The following is a 19,792-nucleotide window of genomic DNA, read 5'->3' on the forward strand; positions in this document are numbered from 1 at the left end:
CGCTGCTGAGTCAGATAAACACAAGAGACCTACCAGGCAAAATATATCAACTTCAGATTCGGTGACGAAACTGGGAATTCCGCAGAAAAATTGTATCCAAGCAGGGCTCGTATCCTCTTGTAACTACATACGCTAATTCAGTTTACAGCCAACACACATCATCTACACAGACTTTTTATAATAGTAATAAGACACCATCGTGAACAGAGGATAGTTGTTCAGTTTTATTCATTAACAAGAGTACGAATCGTCTGCATCTTAGTCGCTGGTTTATTTTCTCAGACAAGGCAGCTGTAAGTGTTCCTGAATAGAAATGAAACGCATTTAGATTAGTTTGATACTCATAACACTTATCACACCATGTGGATGGGTTTAGAAATTATTTACAAATTGATACGTTAAAATGATCTGATGATTCAAATAAACCAGTACAACATTCAAAGTACGCATGCGCAGCGAGATGCTTTGTGGGTAACATGTAAAAATGAAGGCTCCTGAGACAAACAAAACACGTCTAAACATGTATTGAGCATAGCCTGGACAATAACTGTTTACACAATAAGGGCATTCCCCTTTGACATATCACCCACAATGCACCTCACTGCGCGTGCGCAGTTTAATCCGTTAAATGGCTCGTTCAAATGCATGGTTATTAGACTTTATTTTCTTCAGATAATAGCCTGAACACATCCTCCGTTGCAGGCTTTCTGGCCGGTGTAGCCGACAATTATGATTTCTCCAGAAGATCTGGCCCCGATATGTTGAAAATAACGAGTCAGCGCTCCCCCGAAAATAAACGCCGACGCCGGCCAGAAAGACTGCAACGTAGGCCTGAAGTGACATACCATTACTGTGAGTCCCCCATAGCCGCTGTGCTGAGAGCCACTAGATGATATCCATCTCCACTGGCCAGTGGTCACTCACTGCCTCGGCCTGTGGGAAACAATTCAGCTGTTTTATAACCCCTAAACAGTTATTGCTGTACTTGAAAGTTTATGAAACGTCAATTTGTTTATACACTTAGCTTTATTATTAACCTCCTGAAGGAGTATTGTAGTTACTCTTGTCCATACGTCCGTACGGTTCGTCTGAAATTTGACATGTAGGTTGTTAAAGAGGGTTTCAAACACCTTTAGCTCACATCAAATACCACAATTACTTCACGGAGGATAGTGTCCTACGGGCTCTTGTTAGGAATATCGACATGTTACATATTTCCCACAAAGCTGATAACGTTCATAGCTATTTGACTTCTGTGTGTACCTCGGTTTGAGTCAGACGATACTCAGACTTGTAGTCGAAGACGCTGTAGCTCACAACAGCCGCCTGGAGCTGGGGACCAGCCACGACCAGCCTTGAAAATGAAATATAGATTCATACAATGTAACCTTCATTAACATTCATCCGCCGGGTTACATAAATCCGCCACTTTAAAAAGAACAGTGGGTTTGAGGTATCTCTATTGCAGCACCCATCAGGTATGCACAGCTAAGATATACAGGAGTGCATTATACTGGGGGACGTTGGGTTGGAGATCTGTTTGGACGCATTTTTTCATTGTGGCGGAATTATGTACCCTGGTAGAATTATGTTAGTAGATGTTACTATATCATACGTATTTCTAAAATTTCGTCGAAAGTTAGACATTTTCTTGACAGCTTTCTAATAACAAGTGTGGACTCGCTATGATAGGTGTTTCCAAAAAAAGTGCCTGTTTATTTTAAAGGATTCTTTTAATTTGAGTCATAAAAGAACGACCATATAAAGACGAGAAGCAGCAGAAAAAGCAAGATGCATGTGTTCAGGCTATGTCGTTGGAAGCTACCCTGAGCGCATGCGTACCGATCATAAGCACAGTGGGTGCTCTTGACGGTTGTGTCAGCCTCGTTGCCGATCAGCCAATCGAATCGGTTGTCAGTCCAGATTCGAATGCTCGACCAATCAGAGGAGCCCACGTAGCTGCAGTCGGCGTTGAGATCTCCGAAGATGAGAACGTCCTGGTCGCCCCAGCGGTCCACAGCGTCCAGGTACACGTTGTACAATTGGTTGTTCTCCACAACTGCGTCTTCGGGGTCAGCATGCAAGGGGACAAGCACGAAGTCTTGGACAGCTAGAGACAAACGGGAAATATAAGAGTTCGAAGCAACAGTAAGGTGCTGAATCGTGAGCTGAAAGATTACGGTTGGTATAGATACCACTAGTGCAGGCTTCTTCAACTTTATTTTCCCCTTTTAGGGATACTAAAAACCAGGTGTCTATGTGTATGCGCGCGCTCTCGCGTGTGTGTATGTTCGTGCTTGTGAGCGTGTGGGTTTGTTAGTGTGTGAGTTTTGGCGTATGTGTATGTGTCCGTGTGTTTGTCCGCGCGCGCGCGCGCGCGCGCGCGTGTGTGTGTGTGTGTGTGTTTGTGTTTGCATGTGCGTGTGCGCGTGTATGTGTGTTTGTGTGTGTGTGTCTGTATGTATGCGCTTGTGAGTGCATGTGTACAACATAACTTAAGAAGTTGTGCATGTATTTTGATATTTGGTGTAAAGGCAGGTGTCAGCAAAACGAAGGACAATTCTGATTATGTGCCCCCTAGCGGCTTTCTATGGCCCTACACCAGAACTAGAAACACGGTAAAGTTATACTAAGCTTATAAGTACATGTAGTTCCAGACAGGAAGCGGATGACGTAGGGCTCCCTGTGGAAGATGTCTCCCGGGTCGCTGTAGTGGTAGTCTCCGATGGGGGTCAGATCTCGGTCGTTCCTTTCGAGGGAAAACAGTGGATATCTTTGGCATCGTACCGTTTTCTTCGTATGAATATTCAAATTCTTTTCTTTTCTTGGACCCTAACCGACATTAAATGACCTAGACGCACTTCATCGCGACTTATGAGTTATGCTTAGGTCCCAATTGCGCCGGTGCCCGTCGGGGGTGCGGTCCCAGCCGGGCCCCGAAGCCACAAAGTTGTCCCGGTGGACTGCTGGGTACCGGGGGGTACCACACGGTGTCTATTTGTTACCGGGCCCCACGTTGATTTTAAGAACGAGTTAAAATGATTCGGGGTCCCGGTCGGCATTCGCAGGGTGTCCCACGAGGCCCCGTATGGGTCACGCTGGAAAGGGCAAAAAAAGCCCGCAAACTAAACAGCGGGGCCCCTTTTTCCGATTGTCACCTAAGCACAACTAGTTTTAGGGGCCGATTCAGTACAAATCGATGTGATTTCGACATGAATTTGTTTACTGTATCTGCACCCACCTGTATAGAATGGCGTACTGTTCCATGTAGTAGGAAGACCTTCCCAGACGCTCACTCAACAACATGGAGTAGTCGTTTCCTTGGCGCCTGCAGTACAAAGTAAAATTCATAGATTGTTTTATCAAAATTCTAACCTCCATCAACATCTGTTTGAGAGATCTCTAGTGCAGCACTCCCCAGCTAGGCACAGGTAGATATTACAGTAGAGTGTGGGAGACGTTGGGTTGGAGAACTGTTTGGATCTTACCAAACGCGAACAAAGGACTGTGGAATCCGTCCAATACCAGACCACCAGAATCATCAGCGGCCACTTCGGGCTACCGTATCCTTCATACGAAAGTCTCTACACCGAACTATCACTACCGTCACTCCAGTACCGACGCAAGTTCCACACAACTGTGACTCTCTACAGACTTTTGAATGGACGCTGCCCTTCGCATCTACAAAGTTTGCTGCCCCGAACACGTGCGCCTGTCACCAACTCCCGCTATCCCCTTAGAAACAGTGAACACTTGACTATTCCAGCGTGCAAGACTACCAGATCCCAGAGAACATTTCTAAGTAGAGCGATTTCACTGTGGAACTCTCTTCCTGGTAATATCCGAACATCACCCACCGTCAGCTCCTTCAAAAACAAACTCTACACATCACTCGGCAACAAATACTCTGTAAATACTGACTGAAATATTTTATATATATATTGTATATCCTAGTACGTAATGTAAACCTAAGTTTTGGCTTTGCGTTGTCAACGATTTTATATATAATTTAGTCTCGTGCATTGTTTACCGTAGGCGCTTCAGTTTTTGTGATATTTTTTGTGTTAAATTTGTTTCTTCTATGTTTTAAGCTTGGCGTTTTATGTATCTGTTTGGCGTGCTTTGTGAACGTTTGTAATGAACTCTGTGAGCGTTTGTATTGAATACTGTTACCAGGGCTAACCCTTTGTAATAGCCTTTAGCTAGTTGGGCAGCCCTGGCTGTACTTTTTACAGCCGAATAAATCAAATCAAATCAAATCTTTTTAGGGTGGTGGAATTATGTATCCTGGTGGAATTATGTTAGTAGATGTTAATTATACAGAAACTTCATATTTGATTCCCAAAACTGCCAACTTCTGAGTTTGAAAATAGAATCCATACATTCCTACATTAGTACATTGTTCCAACAGACTGCTTAGCTAGCTAACGAACAGACGAAAACTCACTCGTTGAGCTGGTCCAGGAAACTGTAGATGGCGGTAAACGTGCTGTCCCGGATCTCTTGGATCAACAAGATGTCATAACGCTCTGCAATCTGTGATAATGTTTAGAAAAAGACCGTAGCCATAGTAGTAGCATACACTACAAATATGTCTGTTGTTTGTCTGTTTTTTTCTCTGTCTTCTTGTCTGTCTGTCTGTCTGTTTCTCGCACACACACACACACACACACACAAACACACACACACACACACACACGCACACACAGATAAGAAAACTTCAACAGATACAATCTGAAAAGCAGTGAACAGTCCATTCCATGAAGGAAGTTGGATCAAAAATCTTTAGTTCCTGTTCATGTTCATGATGTTATACAGTGCCTGGGGGCCTATGTCCGATACTACATACACGGTAAATGACTTTTTTCAGATTTGTGACTTTTACGTACCTGAAGCAGAATCTCCACGACTTCAGGCTTCGACATCTTACTCCTTCCGAAGGTCTGGATGTTGAAGGCGCCGATTTTCAGGGACGTACAGGCACCAGAAAGGGCCAAAACCCCGAGGGTCACGAGCACAAAACCGTACCTCATTGTCCTGGCTTGCTTCTGTTCGTGAACGTTCGAACAGTACGGACAAAATGCCAACTGAATCCTTCACTTGAGTTTATATCCATTCAGATCGATCTAAAAATATCTATACACTTGCAGAAGGATATGATGCCATAAATCTCCTTTTGGAACAAACATGACACTTTAAAAATATCATAGTTTAGGAAATGAACAAGTGTTACTTCATAATTGAGGCAATAGGTCTTGTTATGACTACCCATTTATAGAATACATACTTAATAGTTATATAATTAGAAAAAGGCATGTGGTCCATGTTAGGCCACAGCATGTCACTGTTTGGATGGCATCGGCCCGCGCATTGATTTTCGCCTGATGGGTGAATGACGATTACAATCCTTGGGAACAGCCACAGCTGATCATTATTCATTTGTTTACAAATATCAAACACTAAACATAAAAATCAACGGAGATCTATTGTTTTATAGCTGCTCAAATCAAGTACGTCCGGTACGCACCTTATAACAGCTGCATTGGTATTTCTATGGCACTTCAATTTGAAGTACTGAGAGTTTATTTCACCCGTTAGCAGCTGTTAACGAAATGGGGAGGGAGCACAATAAAGAAAGCTTATTCCATTGAGCTGGTCCAGGAATTGGACTACATTATGAATTCATCTCCTAAAAAACAATAATTGAAGCTATCATCCTACATCGTTTGCTAAAACAAACAGTCTGCCTAATCGCCGAGCAGATGTTGGGGTGAAAGTTCGTAATGTTTTTTTGTGTGACGACCGGGTTTCTCTGACAGCCCCTTACCCGTATTGGCAGACGAATAGTTGTTAAGAGAAAAAGTAAGATGTCCACAAATGTCCTTAGTCTACTCATTACGTATAAGAAGTGATGTGTACATGGATATATACAATGTAGGTGGCGCTTTGGCGTGCGGCCGAGGCTCAAACATGCGACGCCTTGAAACGATCTTATCTGTGCCAACTCGTGTTTGTAATTGTCTTAAAGGTATCTTGAATGAAGATGAGAACTTACTGGATCTGTTCGAGAAATGTTTAGAGGCTTTAGCCCTATGCATTTTATATGTTCACACTTTTACAAGTCGGGAAAACAAACCCTATCAGAGCCTAAACTGCAGTACCGCTCCCGGCCGTATCGGGAAAAGTGACAAAGGAGTCCGTCAAATTGCCTAATTTCCGTCTTTTCGGGAATGGGGAGACCGTGAAAGGCTCACAAAGGGGTTTGAATTTCTTAGGCTTATTTCACTTATTTTCGAACAATGCGACCATTTAAGATCAAGAATGCCAATATTCAAGACATTTCGGCAACAAGACCATTGAATATTAGGTCATAAATGACACTTTTTCTTTACAGTATTCCAATAGAAGGATCGAGTGTGCCTGGCGGTGCAGCGAAGTTGGGAGTGGACCAAAGCTAACAAGGCTGAACTCTAGTCTATCTCGATTTCGTCTATATATTGTCATGTTCTGAAGAAATACCACCGACACAGATGGACTTTCAAGCAATCTGTCATTGTTTTGCGATTATGTTACTGTCACAGAAGTACTAGTGTTATCTTCTGAGAACTGTGTAGATGTGCTAGATTTAAAACGGTCTTTGGGTATTCGAAGCGTCTACATACTTATCAAATGTACAGTATTATATATGTCTACTTATCATATGTCTCGGAAAAAGAAGTCGAATCCAATAAGTTGAAAATATTGTCAGTTGTTAAACTAGAGTTATAGAATACTATATTGTTCACTGTCTGCCCGTTCTTTTCATGTTAAATGTATTTGCCTACGGGCAAGAACTTGCAATAAACTTTTATATACAAGCGGATGGACAATCAAGTAAAAGTTGTTCTAGGAAATCGGCTAAGGCCTCCAAGCAGATGTGGGGATGACAGATCGTGATGTTTTCTGAGTGACGGCCGGGCCTCTCTGACAGTCCCTTACTCCATATAAACGGATGGGCAGTTGAGTAAAAGACCAAAGTTGTTTTAAAAATGAAAACTGATGATGTCAACATATGTCATTAAAATACTCATTACGTACAAGATATGATGTATCTATGAATCTAGGCGGCGCTTCGACGGGCGGACATGGTGTTACATGGGCTCCTCACGCAGTGCCTTCAAATCGATCCCTGTAGGTCAACAGGTGTCTTAAAGATCTTTCTGTATGTACGTGAAGCTGTCTGGATCTATCTAGGAAGCTTTTTACTGGCTTTTGTCGTAGTTTCGTCCATATTCTAACATTTCAAAAGTCGGCATTATATACCCTATCATAGCCTTATCTGCAGTACCGCTCCCGGCCGTTTCCTGAAAAGTGACAAAGGAGACAGTCAAATTACCAAATTTCGGTCTTTTTAGGAATGGGGAAATCGCGAAAGACTCGCAAAGGGGTTTGAAGTTTTCAGCCTTATTTGACCTTGAACTTTAAACTGTGACCATGTAAAATCAAGAATTATAATATTCAAGATATTTTGTCAAAAATAAAATAGGACAATAGTTCATAAATCGTATATTTCCTTTATATTTTACCAATAGAAGTGGTCGAGTGTATATTTTCCGTATTTATTAATTTCTGAAAAGCTATCAATGGTACATTCACATTTCCATCGTCATTAATAATACAGGAAGACGTTGAACAAACGCAACGTTGTTTATATTTATCAATCAATAGGTCCAATATCCTTTTAAAATGCTGTGAGGTGTTAACCTATCTTCTGCAACGGTGAACTTTATGTTGGCTATTATCATAATCTATGCATATGATGCGCTGGTCGCTAGTACATAAAGTTGCGTTGTTGGGAAATGCATTTTATCTGTGACATGTTGTGCTTAATGATGTACTGGTTCCAGAGAAATAGGTAGTCAGAGAAATTCAGTAGGTTTTGTTGCTTGAAGCTTTATGTTGCACTAATGTTTCATAAAATAAGACCACAAACAAAATGTGGATAGTCAGAGAGCTTGCAGAGAGATGCTCCGAACGCTAGACATGACAACTTAGCTTGCTATTCCATTGGAATAACATCTACAAAGTGTTGTCAGTTTATAGCTAGCGTGAAGATATTATCTGAGCTTGGCAAGATGACATCTGCTGTCAAGGCCCAGACCCTAGAAGCCTTCAAGACTACCCTACATTAACTCTTTACTCACATTGACGGGTACTCGCCGTCCCCCAGCACCGGGTGACGGTCAGGGAGTGGCGCCCCTGCCCTCTGAGGAGCCAGAGAACACCGGACACAAAACACAAATACTAGTAGACTGCGAGCAACCAGTGCCCTAATTGACCTTGACCAAAATACTGTGCCGTAGCCCTCAGCATGATGAGGTTGTGCACATAATCACAAGAAGAAGAAGAAGACATTGATTGTCAATTGTCTTGGAGATCGATTGGTAGCTTCTTCAAGGAAACTACGAATGGATGGACAATTTAAGTACAGAAAATTTATTATGCTGTATAATCATATACACATATTTCGTAGACGTTCCTTTTCTGTCATATACGTTGTCCTTCCATGTACTCATTTAGACAACAGGTTTCCTTAAGTAAGCTACCTACGTTCAAGACATAAGGCTTACAGTTCGTCTTGACACACTTGGCTACGATAAGTAGGTGTCCTTTAAAGGACCTACACCTAGGAGTTGTCATTGCCGGTGTGTGAAGCAGCTCTATGTAAGGACCCTGGCTATAAAAGTTTTGTTTGTGGTCTTGTTTATGTCGAAACATCAGAACAACATCAGGATTACAACAAAAATGTCACTGAATTATCTGGCAAACCATTTCTTTGGAACCAGAACATCATAATGTACAACATATCACGTATCAAATACTTTTCCCGACAACGTAACTTCATGTATTAGTGACTAGCATATCACATGAATAAATTATGATAATAGCCAACATACCATTCACCGCGTTGTAGCCTTAATACATCAAAACACCTTACAGCATCGATAAACAGACATAAACACCGTTGAATTTGTTTAATGTCTTCTAATGTTATCAATTACGATTGAAATATGGATGTAACATTTAGTCGCTTTTTAGAAAGGAACAATTTAAATAAAATGTACACTCAACCACTTCTATATTGGTAAAATGCAAAGAAAACATATCATTTATGACAAAATGTCCCATTATATTTTGGTGAAATGTCTTGGATATCGCAATTTTTGGTTTTACATGGTCACAAATTCAAGTTCAAGGTCAAATAAGTCTCAAAACTTCAAACCCCTTTGTGAGTCTTTCGCGATTTCGCCATTCCCCAAAAGACCGAAATTTGGCCATTTGGCGGTCTCCTTTGTCACTTTTCAGGAAACGGCCGGGAGCGGTACTGCAGATAAGGCTATGATAGGGTATGTAGTCCCGACTTGTAAAATGTGAAGATATGGACGAAACTAGGAATAAAGCGAGTGAAATGTTACCCAAATAAGCCCAGACATGTTTACATACATATAAAAAAAACCCTAAGACACCTGACCTAAAAAGGATCGATTTGTAGGTGCCGCGCAAGGAGCCCATGTAACACCATGTCCGCCCGTCGACGCGCCCCCTACATTCATGTATACATCATATCTTGTACGTTATGAGTAGGATAAGGATATATGTGGACATCATAAGTTTTCTTTCAACAACTTTGGACTTTTACTCAACTGTTCATTCGCTTGCATGGTACAAGGGGCTGTCAGAGAAGCCCAGCCGTCACTCAGAAAACATGGCGATCTTTCAACCCAACATCTGCTTGGGGATCAGCCGAAGTCTCTTGTTCTTTACCTTGAGGCTTATTCGAACCACGTTAATGTCGGATTCAACCATGAATAATTCGTTATAGCCCTACTTTTTCTAATTTTGAGACATGCTTTACCAGAGGTGGTTGAATAAACTCTGCTTTCTTGTCACTGTTTAGTTTCACTATTGTTCCATACATACATTCATGCATACATACATGCATATATATTATCAACGTCCATACATACATATATACATACATACCTGAATTACCTTTATGATTTACTGTCACTTAGAATATTTGAAACATTTCCCTTTCCTTAAAGTCAAGAAATATAAGCCGGTTCAACTTTAACAAAATAAAGACAGAAACATGACTATTGGTTCAAAACTTTATTTACACAAGAAAAAAACAAAGTCAACTCATATATAATCCAGTCGACCCTTCATATTAAACATGATTTAAAAACAGCTGAAGGAATTTGTACCAAATTTCTTAGTCATCATTGACATAATTTGTTGAATATTCTTACGAATAAAGTCTAAAGAGACAGTCAAAACTCTTACTACAAAGACTGCAGTGGATGAAGGATATGAAGTGTTTCTTCTCTAATCTGTCGGATCAAATACTAGTACTGTTCTCCACTTTGGTCAAATACTGTTTACATTTCTACTGCATTGCAATAACCTAAACAAAAGAACAATCAATGATATCAATATCTCATGAGAAGGTCACAAGGCAAGAATGATATCACAAAAGGTTGAACGCATCACCAACAGTATAGAAAAATGAGTAACCTTATAGTTATGGACGTCAAAACAACACAGGGCTCAAAATTTATATTACTGAATAGATGCACTGGTGCAACTAACCTTAAAATCTAGGTGCAGAGAATGAATTAGGTGCACAACATAAATTAGGTACACTGTCAGCGAAACGTATTCACAGACCCTACTGCCTATCTCAAGAACTTCAATCTGTAATTCTATAGCTAACTTCAAAATTTCAAACAAAGGTTTAGTTGCTTTTTCTGATAATTTCAAGAGTATTCTGTACACTACTAGTCTTCATATTTGTACATTAATTTCCAACACGTTTCATCGAAGTTTGCTATTTACATGCTTTTGCTAAGCGAAACAAACCACGAATGCCATCACGTAATTACATTATCTAATATCTAAACTTTTTTTATCAAAAGTAACAGACACACTTGTAAATCATATAAATAGACCACTATTGACATTATCTACAATTCTCCTGATCACTGTATCAATATTAGTATTATCACGTTCCATCTCAACAAAAGGGTCTAGTCACATGAAATACATAAAACTGACGTTCTTTGTCGAGTTGTGTTTTAGATTTTCAAACCACTTCCGCTTCCGGTATCTTTGACCTTCAGTTCCGGAAAGCCCCGACACTCGAACTTGTACATCAGGTCAGTGACCCTTTCTGCCTCCTGCAGTACCGCTTCCGTCCGCTCGAGGGTCTCGTCGATGTAGCGGTCCGGAAGTGGTGCTTCATCTTTAGAAACGATACGATTTCATTCATGAAGGTTTGACATCCAGGTAATAAGATACGCCAAAACAAAAAAAACAGTTACTCAAGCAGCCAACTAGATACAATTTTGAAATTTTCATTCAGGTGCTTGTGAGTAACTGTTTTTCACGGATAAAAGTTCACTCACTGAATTATGGGCTGATTTCGTTTTTTTTATAGAGATGAAAGGCACTGGAAAGGAAAAGAAGTCACTAAGAAATTATAATAAATAACTGTTTTTTTGTGGATACAAGTTCACTTACTGAATAATGGGTTAATTTCCTTTTTTCACAAAGATAAAGGGCCTTGGAAGGGGAAAGAAGGTCATAATAATTGTCTGTGCCTAAACCAACCAACCAACCAACCAACCAACCAACCAACCAACCAACCAACCAACCAACCAAACAACCAACCAACCAAACAACAAACCGAAAAACCAAGAAACAAACTAACTAACAAACTAACTAACAAACAAACTAACTACCTAACTAACTAACTAACTAACTAACTAACAAATAAACGAACAACAAACAAACAAATAAATGAAATAAATAAACAGCAAATGGGGTGTTACCATCAAAGGCTTGTGTCTCATGGCGCATGCCCAGAAGACTTCTGAAGGAGTTCCAGAAGTAATCTCCCATCGCAGTGTCGACCTCAATGTCACCTGACGTCTCACAGTAGTTCAGCCAGTTACACAGCATCCCCACCCCAAGATTCACCTGTAGAAGGTAGAAACATTTTGTTATGTCATCTTATGATTCTGCTGAAAAAATGAGAATTTTTTAGCAATAAGGCTGTATAGTAAATTCCCATCGCGATTACTCCAGGGACGACTTTAAACGTAGAAAGAAAGAAAGACCAGTAAATCTAAAAAGTATTAAATACATAGATAAACAGCAGCTGCTGTAATCGTGCTATAAATAGCCATTTTCCCATGCATGGAGCTTACGTTTTAGTTGCTATATGTCTAGGCCACCCCGAGTGGTGTAGCCATGAATGAATTCCCTAGCCTAGGAATGCATCCATGCACTCTCTCGCATAACAGCCATTGTTAATTTCAAACTTAGCCTTATGCTATACATTAAACTCCACCCCTGAGGCATCGCCAAAAAAGAAAGGATTTGGTCTCACCAGACAGCATATGAAGACCAGGACGAATGTAGTGTAGTACAGTGGTCCCAGAACACTATCAACTCTCTTGATGTCATCCCCAAAGACGTCGCCAAACGCCCTCCCCAAGCTCAGCTCGAACAAGACGTAGGAGGTTTCCTTTAAGGCGGAGAAGCTCTTCATGTGTTTTCCAAATATCAAGATCCCACAGATGGTGTAAGACAGTAGCAGGATCACCATGTACATCAGGAACCCAAAGGCATCACGGTACATCAACTAGTCCGAGCGGTGAAAAAAAGAAAACGTGACATGTAGTAAACTGTAGGGGATTACTTCTCGACGGTTCAAAAGCGCCGACTAGCAGTTTAGAATATTATGACAGCAAATGGAAAATCCCGCCGATACTGAGTACCAATACATGTTATCACATAACATATCATAGCCAACTATTGCTACTTTATCTTAACGTCCCTGTGTGAAGGCATATATCAAGTAAGCCTCGTAAGAACCTAGAGACTTGGTTTTCTTAAGATGCGAGGTATGAGGAGAAGACTGCCTCTACTTACACGAGGAAGAGCGAAGACGGTCGCGACGTTCTTGGAGAAGTTGAGAACCCGGAGGATGCTGAAGGTGCTGATGAAGATGGAGAAGGACAGGACCACCTTGAAGGTCGCGTCCCATTGGCTGGCGGCACTGATGTCTATAAACTCATTAATGCCGTGTGGCCCTGGAGTAAACATGGAACAGCATTTCTCTTTAGATGTACCGCCAATTATAACTTTAACTTGTATCGCAAGAATGAAACTCGGCTTATTTAGTTCCTATGATATAGCTACTTCCTTATAAAATGCACGATATTCCTAAAGAAAAATTGAACCACGTAGCAAAAGGATATATCCCAAAGTAGCCACAAAAATGGAATTTTTCTCTGGCCAGTATTTTGGTTCTAGATTCGAATGGCCCGTTAACAATAGGTAGGTATTAGTTGCGTATCAACAGTTTGGGGGTAAGGTAAAGTTTGCAGGGAAGATGTTTTCTACTTTGACACATCGTTGTGCAGTCTAGTTATCGAACCGAAATACTGACTTCTTTGGCTGCAAACTTTACCTATACCAAAATTGTGTGAATTTTCTATCCTGAAAATTACTGGTTTGATGCTACATACCTGTAGCTTGATTTATCTCAGTCAGTGCAGCAGTGGCCAAGATGTAACGTAGTCCGAATATAACTATAACAGCCGTGGACAACCCAATGTTGCACAGGACCAAGATGTTAAAGAAACTGCTAAAGTAGATCCGGCCGCTCTTCCGTATGCTCCAAGCCTCGGCAAGAATGTTGTACATGTAGAAGATGAGAAATAGGATGTGGAAAAGTAACTGGACAAAGTCGTCTGTTGTTTCGTACTGGAACAGGCGGAAGGTTTGGATGCTGGGCAGCAGTTCAACAGCGCCCCCTGGGATGTACTGCAGGGTGATGGCCAGGGTGCTGAACAGCTTCACGTCAGGGTGGTAGAAGTTGGCCCGGAGAATGAGAGTGTCTGAAACCATCAGGATCCAGTTGTTCCGTTGTAGGAAGTCTATCACAGTAGCAGCCTGACTAGCATCCCGTGGTAGGTCCACTGTGGTGTACCACTCAACTGTTCCATTTTTTGCCCCGTTTCTGAAACAAATGAAAGAATAAGAATTGCAACAATTACCTAGCAAAAACAGGAATACTAATAAATCTGTACATTTCAAGGATTCAAAAACATTGAAGGGAAGTCCAACGACTAATGCACAAAGACTGATCAAAAGCTGATTGGTAAGAGCATTCAATTTACTTTGTGTACGGAAATAGAGTATAAAATCTCTACAGTGTTATTTACCGTCAAAGATGAATTTTGATTCAAATCTAAGAACTCTTTATCAGAAAAAGTTATCAACACATGTGTTCATACCTCTTACTGTCCACAGAACTTGTGTTGTGAACTTGTGAACATGTCACTCCACTCTGTCGTTCCAGAGCGTCTTGTCTTTGCTTGGCCATCAGCTCGGGATGTAGCTTAGAGCCACTAACCTCCAGATCTGAGTCTATGGGATCCTCTGAAGAAAAATGGACATCCAAATGATACAGGGTAAAGCGTCCAAGCTAGTTTTACAAAGTATCGCTCAAGCTTATGCTGTAGAAACTTGACATGTCTAGGAAAAACGTTTTAGCACGAAATGTGAAAAATGTAGATTCAAAAATAGTAAAACAAGGCTTGACAGGAAAGAAATGAACACATGTTTATATGGTATACATAGGAAAATATATCAAAGAATGTCTAGAGGATAGAAATTCCTCCAATGCATTAATGATTGTAAGAACCCATTCTAAACTCATACTATACACTCTTGTATTAGGTAGATTAGGCCTTAGATATATATAGAACTGTGGTTATGTACGAGTACCAACCATACTTTGTACCTTGTAGAATTAATTGTTGCGCAATAAAGTTATCGGTATCAACAACATCTAAAGCCACAAACACTGAAATATCAAAATCGATGATGTTTTGTCACCTGGATAGATGGTGGTTCTCTCCAGGCGAACTGGACCGATCCGGAATGCGTTTGTTCCGACCGGAAACTGTTTGTCCAGCCACCTCAGCTTCTTCCCGCTGTATCCATACTCTGGGTGAAGGGACGGTATCAGTTCAGACGACAGCCACTTCCAAGCACCGTCCGCTGTAGTCACCTGCAGACAAGACATGTAAAGTATGTTTAGACATTTTGTAATAACTCATGGCAAAACGTTAACGCGTAGGTAATCAGCAAAAAGGCAAGTCGTAGCAAACGTTGAACGTTGACAAGTTTACCTCGATTCCTTCATGTCACACATAATGTCATTCTATGTTACAGACACGAGCATGTGGCTTCAACAAGGAGTAAATAGTGCTAAAAATCCTCAACCAAACCTCGAAGAATGGTTGGTGCAACCTTTGACCCATTGCCGATGTCCAATGTCCGTGAGATCACGTGACCGAGGTGGTGGGTCATTAATCTCGAGGCAGACTAAGACCCCGTTCACACTCATTTTTTTCAATCGCGATTGAAGTATAATCGCGATTGAATCGATCCGATCGCGATTGATTTTTTCAGTGTGAACGCTCCCAATCGCGATTGGAACGATCCAAAACGATCCAATCGCGATTGGATTGTAACTACCTCCGGAGGTAGTTTGATTGGATTAATCGTGATCGGATCCAATCCAATCCTATCAAATTTTGAGTGTGAACACAACTACGATTCATTCCATCGCGATCGGCGGAGATTTCGGCTGGTTCCGGGGGTGGGAGGTCATACATGCGGGTACGTGGGGTCATAGTTCGCATCGCGCGGGAAAACAAACCCAATCCGCACGTCAGATAGCTCTTTTACAACAACAACAACTTTTCATCGTCAACAATGCCCAAGAAGAAGAATAAAACTCCGTCAGCAACTTCAGCTGGTGGCAGATGGCGCAATGAGGAGACCAGGGTCCTCATCGCAATCTGGGGGAGTGAGGAGGTGCAGGCCAAACTGGGGAAATGTCACCGAAAGAGGGACATTTACCGCACCAAGTGACAATGTCTAGCGGAAAAATAGACACAAAACAAGGACAACAAGGACAACAAGAACATTTACCAGATGATCGCCGATAGCATGCTTCAATCGTGCTTCAATCGCGATCGGATCACGGCGTACTTTAATCCACTTGGCCAAAAGCAGTGTGAACGCAAAAGTTTCTTTGCGTTCAATCGCGATCGGATCGAACAATCGCGATTATACTTCAATCGCGATTGAAAAAAATGAGTGTGAACGGGGTCTAAATGATTGGCCGAATAAGTCGGTAATTATGCATTTTTAGCGTACATAAACAGAATTTTAGTCTCTTATTGTTCATTTGATTTGATTCAAAAGAAATGCAACTAATCCATTCTGCTTTAAAAGCCTTAGGAACTGGCCACTGGAATGTTTTGATGATGTTGAAAAAGAGGAAAAAAATGTATCGTAATGGCATCTTTGAGAAGATGCCATTACGATGCACTTTTATGGCTGTATTACTGATGATGCATAAGATACCTCGTTTTCGAAAATCCCGGATTTATGTTCCTCATGGATTTAGGTGAAATAACGTTATCTTTAAGGAGGATAAGGCTTACCTCCTCATATCCCGTTAGGAGGCTGTTCTCTAGCGAGGTCCTGACGTAGTAAGCGTGCATGTCCGTGTCAAGCACTCCGATGTAGAAGTACGTCAGACTCATGATCAGTAGAACCACCAGACGAGCCAAGATGTCCCTACCCTGGGTCATCCTCTCGGGCCAGTTCGGGTCGTACTCGGCTTTCGTCGGCGCGGGGGGTAAAACCCTCGGTGCCGGGACTTGGGAACACAGAAAGAAAATTAGCGACATGTTTTTTTTATGTAAAACGGCAAACATAAAACTCCATGACGTTGTTTTCCTCAGTTGATAGACAGCTAAAACCATCTAACTGACCGAAAATCTATGGTAAACTTTGTTACAAAATGTAATGTTAGATGATAGAAACGTCAGCATATGATAAACTTCTCTAGCTCATGTTGGTAAATTCTCATCTGTTACCTTTACGTTAAACAGGTTGGAAACGTTTGACTTTGGCACATTTTACATAACAACTTCATCTCCTAGCGGTTTGTTGAAGTAGTACATGTGGATGATGATGGGACATACCTTCATAGTTACCCTTGTATTTTTCAACAACTTCGATGGGAATAGGTTCTTTCTTCACTGTCTTCATCCGTAAAACTCTCCCAACACGAGATGTCAGAGGCATCAACACAGGTTTGATGAAGACCGCCTGGGCGTAACTCACCAGAAAAATCTGCAAAAAGTGGATAGAAATCTAAGTAACCAGTTAAAACTGCCATTTCATCTAACTGTGCCCTCCTGATAACACTCATAGTCTTCCTCAACTTAGACATTCCCCATCTTCAAACTATACCGAACGATGAGTCTATACGGTATACCTTGGGGAGGCTCTGCTAAACCGGGCTGAGGTTTTCACTTTTGTGGGCGTTGCCTCTAACCAGCTGTCATCCAATCAGAGAATCGGCCCTATCTAAAGAAAAAAATGAGGGCGACTCTTTGATTGGCTGACAGCTGGATCGTTAGAGGCCACGCCTAAAAAGTGTAATCCTCAGCCCGGATAAGTAGACCCTTCCAAAGGTATACAGTATAGTGCAGGCGAGGCTCTGTGAAGGAGAATGATGCCTCGTGTGGTTTGGGGCTTAGAACACTGACATTTCAGAGTACTAGAAAATTATTGAAACATACCTCAATGGGTTCCAGTAAGAACGTAGAGAGCAGGAATGTTAAAACAAAGTCTTTCAGCCAGGCCTGGCTTCCGTCAGCTCCAAACTGCAGACTGTACACGATAACAAAGAAGCTACTGCTGACAGACGTCAGGATGGCGAGGATCCACCCTATTGTCTTGTACGGAAATCGGCAGGTGGATTGAGATGACGTCATCTGTTCTACCAACGGACGCTGCTTGCAAAACATCGGCACAAGGATGACATACACCGGTAGGGATACTGTAAACGATGTTGCTGCAGTACTGAACAAATCCGAAAGGCGGAGCGTGAGGACACCAGTGTCTAGAAGAACGACGTCTGGACGCGTGGCGATCCCGTACCACATGGCGCTGCCCAACATCCACAGGGTGATCTGAGTCAGGCAGCAGACCAGGCGCTGGGCCCGGCTGAAGTGTCTCACACCGGAGTTACACACGGCTGACAGGAGAAGATGTTCATCATACAGCAGGTACGAAAACGTCGGTAGGGTGTTTTCAGCTTTCCTAAGTTGAGGATAAAGAAGGAACCGTTATTAGTATGCCAATCATCCATTGTCATCAAGTAAAGGAGAATGAATAGATAGATAGATAGATAAAGGAAAAAATATGCTTCTACCAGGCTGGTAAGGTACCCTTTGCAAATGCGTCAACGGCCAGATGATTATATATCATATGTGGTTATTTATGGCTACCGAGGACGCCATTATATTTGCTACGAATATCAACGAAAATATTTTTTCTATATAGTATATAAAGAAAACTGACTTTCTAAATTGCAATTTTTGTTTTCGCTGTTTTTCCAGCTTAGTACAATGTGCAATGGCATTCTGTGAAATTGTTAGTTCAATTTTGAAGTATTTTTTTTTCAAAACGTCTTCCAAGTGAGAGCATGCGTGTAGTACTTACTGCGTTTCTTCATCGGGAACTGCCTTCAGGGTCCTTATTGTTCTACAGTCTTCTTTGTTAGAGGACAGCCAGGTGAAACATGGGAAGAGGAACCTGAAGAGAAACAGGTAGCAAATAAATGTCTTCGTCTGTATATTTCTTGGACAAACTTATGCCTCCCTGAAATATTTAGAGTTCTTTAGAATGAGAAAAATATAACACAACCATGTCTATTTCACACATTACATGTTCCACTCTCGGGCACATGTCCTCACTTCCTACCAGCCTGCTGAAAAAAATTAGACCCAGCTAGGCCAGCTCAACCTTCGCATCCTGCCAGTCTTAGGTTACAATTCACCCAGGAGCAACTTGGTCCCGGAACAGTGGGGACAAACTTGCTCGCACACACCAAGACAAACAAACAAACATACCGAAAGCAATACCTCAATTTTCGTGAAGGTGATGAGCCTTCATGTTTACGAAGGTAATAAGATTGTGATGGTAATGATTTGTAATTTGTAGGTTCATGCCTGCAATACTTAGTAACTAGAGTTCGGCGACCTCATACCTCCATGAAATATTTAAAGCTTTGGTAGATTTTATGCAAATGACTTACACGTTTGCATAATTTATGGGTAGTGATAGTTCCGTTCATCTAACGCTGTTTGTGCGTTCAGATTACTACTATAGATTATCGTATTCACCTCTGTGATGTCTGTATGTCCCAGACAGTGATGTTGTCTATGAAGAGTGACTCCATGGCGCCGTTCCCGGAGCTGTCGTGCCAGACCTGTACAGACTGGAGCTTGCCAATGGAGGCCGGTGTCGTCATGATGTGGTACGTGTCATTACCTCTGGCTAGGATCTGAGAAAATTCAGGAACAAGAACGTGTATTTTGTTATGCTTTCTCTTCTGACTTGTTTAGTTATAGGTCATAGTCAAAGTTAATTGTACAATGTAAGGCAAAGCTACATGTTGATAATCTTAAGTTTCTATTTTACGGTTTGTTTTTGACATGGAGGTATAGATATAACCCTTCCAAACGCATTTCCAGCCGGGTTTGGAAGGGTTGAAGATGGCATGAAGAAGCCATTTCTCCTTGTCGTTTCGGGCTTTCCTAAAATACAGATTTATTCCTGGATAGCCAGTACAATGACAATCATT

General features: G+C 41.5%; 2 protein-coding genes across 2 annotated transcripts; both read right to left on the reverse strand.

Moving 5' to 3' along the window:
• Nucleotides 1-211: 211 nt before the first annotated feature.
• LOC136425979 (deoxyribonuclease-1-like) lies at nucleotides 212-5,092 on the reverse strand. Its single transcript, XM_066414895.1, has 8 exons — nucleotides 4,890-5,092; nucleotides 4,448-4,536; nucleotides 3,242-3,328; nucleotides 2,646-2,749; nucleotides 1,843-2,110; nucleotides 1,264-1,354; nucleotides 846-933; nucleotides 212-303 (listed from the first exon to the last, which is right to left on the reverse strand). Exons 1-7 carry the CDS (start codon nucleotides 5,031-5,033, stop codon nucleotides 886-888), a joined length of 831 nt encoding a protein of 276 aa, XP_066270992.1. The 5' UTR covers nucleotides 5,034-5,092; the 3' UTR covers nucleotides 212-303; nucleotides 846-885.
• A 5,078-nt stretch (nucleotides 5,093-10,170) lies between these two features.
• On the reverse strand, nucleotides 10,171-18,446 carry LOC136425932 (polycystin-2-like). Its single transcript, XM_066414855.1, has 11 exons — nucleotides 18,442-18,446; nucleotides 17,724-18,246; nucleotides 17,121-17,271; nucleotides 16,575-16,792; nucleotides 14,953-15,127; nucleotides 14,349-14,493; nucleotides 13,578-14,071; nucleotides 12,979-13,139; nucleotides 12,434-12,688; nucleotides 11,874-12,021; nucleotides 10,171-11,284 (listed from the first exon to the last, which is right to left on the reverse strand). The coding sequence occupies exons 1-11, from the start codon at nucleotides 18,444-18,446 to the stop codon at nucleotides 11,118-11,120; spliced, it is 2,442 nt and encodes an 813-aa protein (XP_066270952.1). The 3' UTR covers nucleotides 10,171-11,117.
• Between the last annotated feature and the right edge of the window lie 1,346 nt (nucleotides 18,447-19,792).

Source organism: Branchiostoma lanceolatum, chromosome 19, assembly GCF_035083965.1.
Source record: "Branchiostoma lanceolatum isolate klBraLanc5 chromosome 19, klBraLanc5.hap2, whole genome shotgun sequence".
NCBI classification, from domain to species: domain Eukaryota; kingdom Metazoa; phylum Chordata; class Leptocardii; order Amphioxiformes; family Branchiostomatidae; genus Branchiostoma; species Branchiostoma lanceolatum.

Excerpts from the sequence above, each read along its gene's own strand:
- LOC136425979 (XM_066414895.1), bottom strand. The coding sequence starts at position 5,033 with ATGAGGTACGGTTTTGTGCTCGTGACCCTCGGGGTTTTGGCCCTTTCT. Across the intron at positions 3,329-4,447 it reads TTCCTGGACCAGCTCAACGA|GCGCCAAGGAAACGACTACT; the intron begins GTGAGTTTTCGT and ends TTTGTACTGCAG. Across the intron at positions 1,355-1,842 it reads ACCCACTGTGCTTATGATCG|GCTGGTCGTGGCTGGTCCCC; the intron begins GTACGCATGCGC and ends TTCATTTTCAAG.
- LOC136425932 (XM_066414855.1), bottom strand. Across the intron at positions 16,793-17,120 it reads ATACAAGGGTAACTATGAAG|TCCCGGCACCGAGGGTTTTA; the intron begins GTATGTCCCATC and ends TGTGTTCCCAAG. Across the intron at positions 14,072-14,348 it reads AGTTCTGTGGACAGTAAGAG|AAACGGGGCAAAAAATGGAA; the intron begins GTATGAACACAT and ends CATTTGTTTCAG.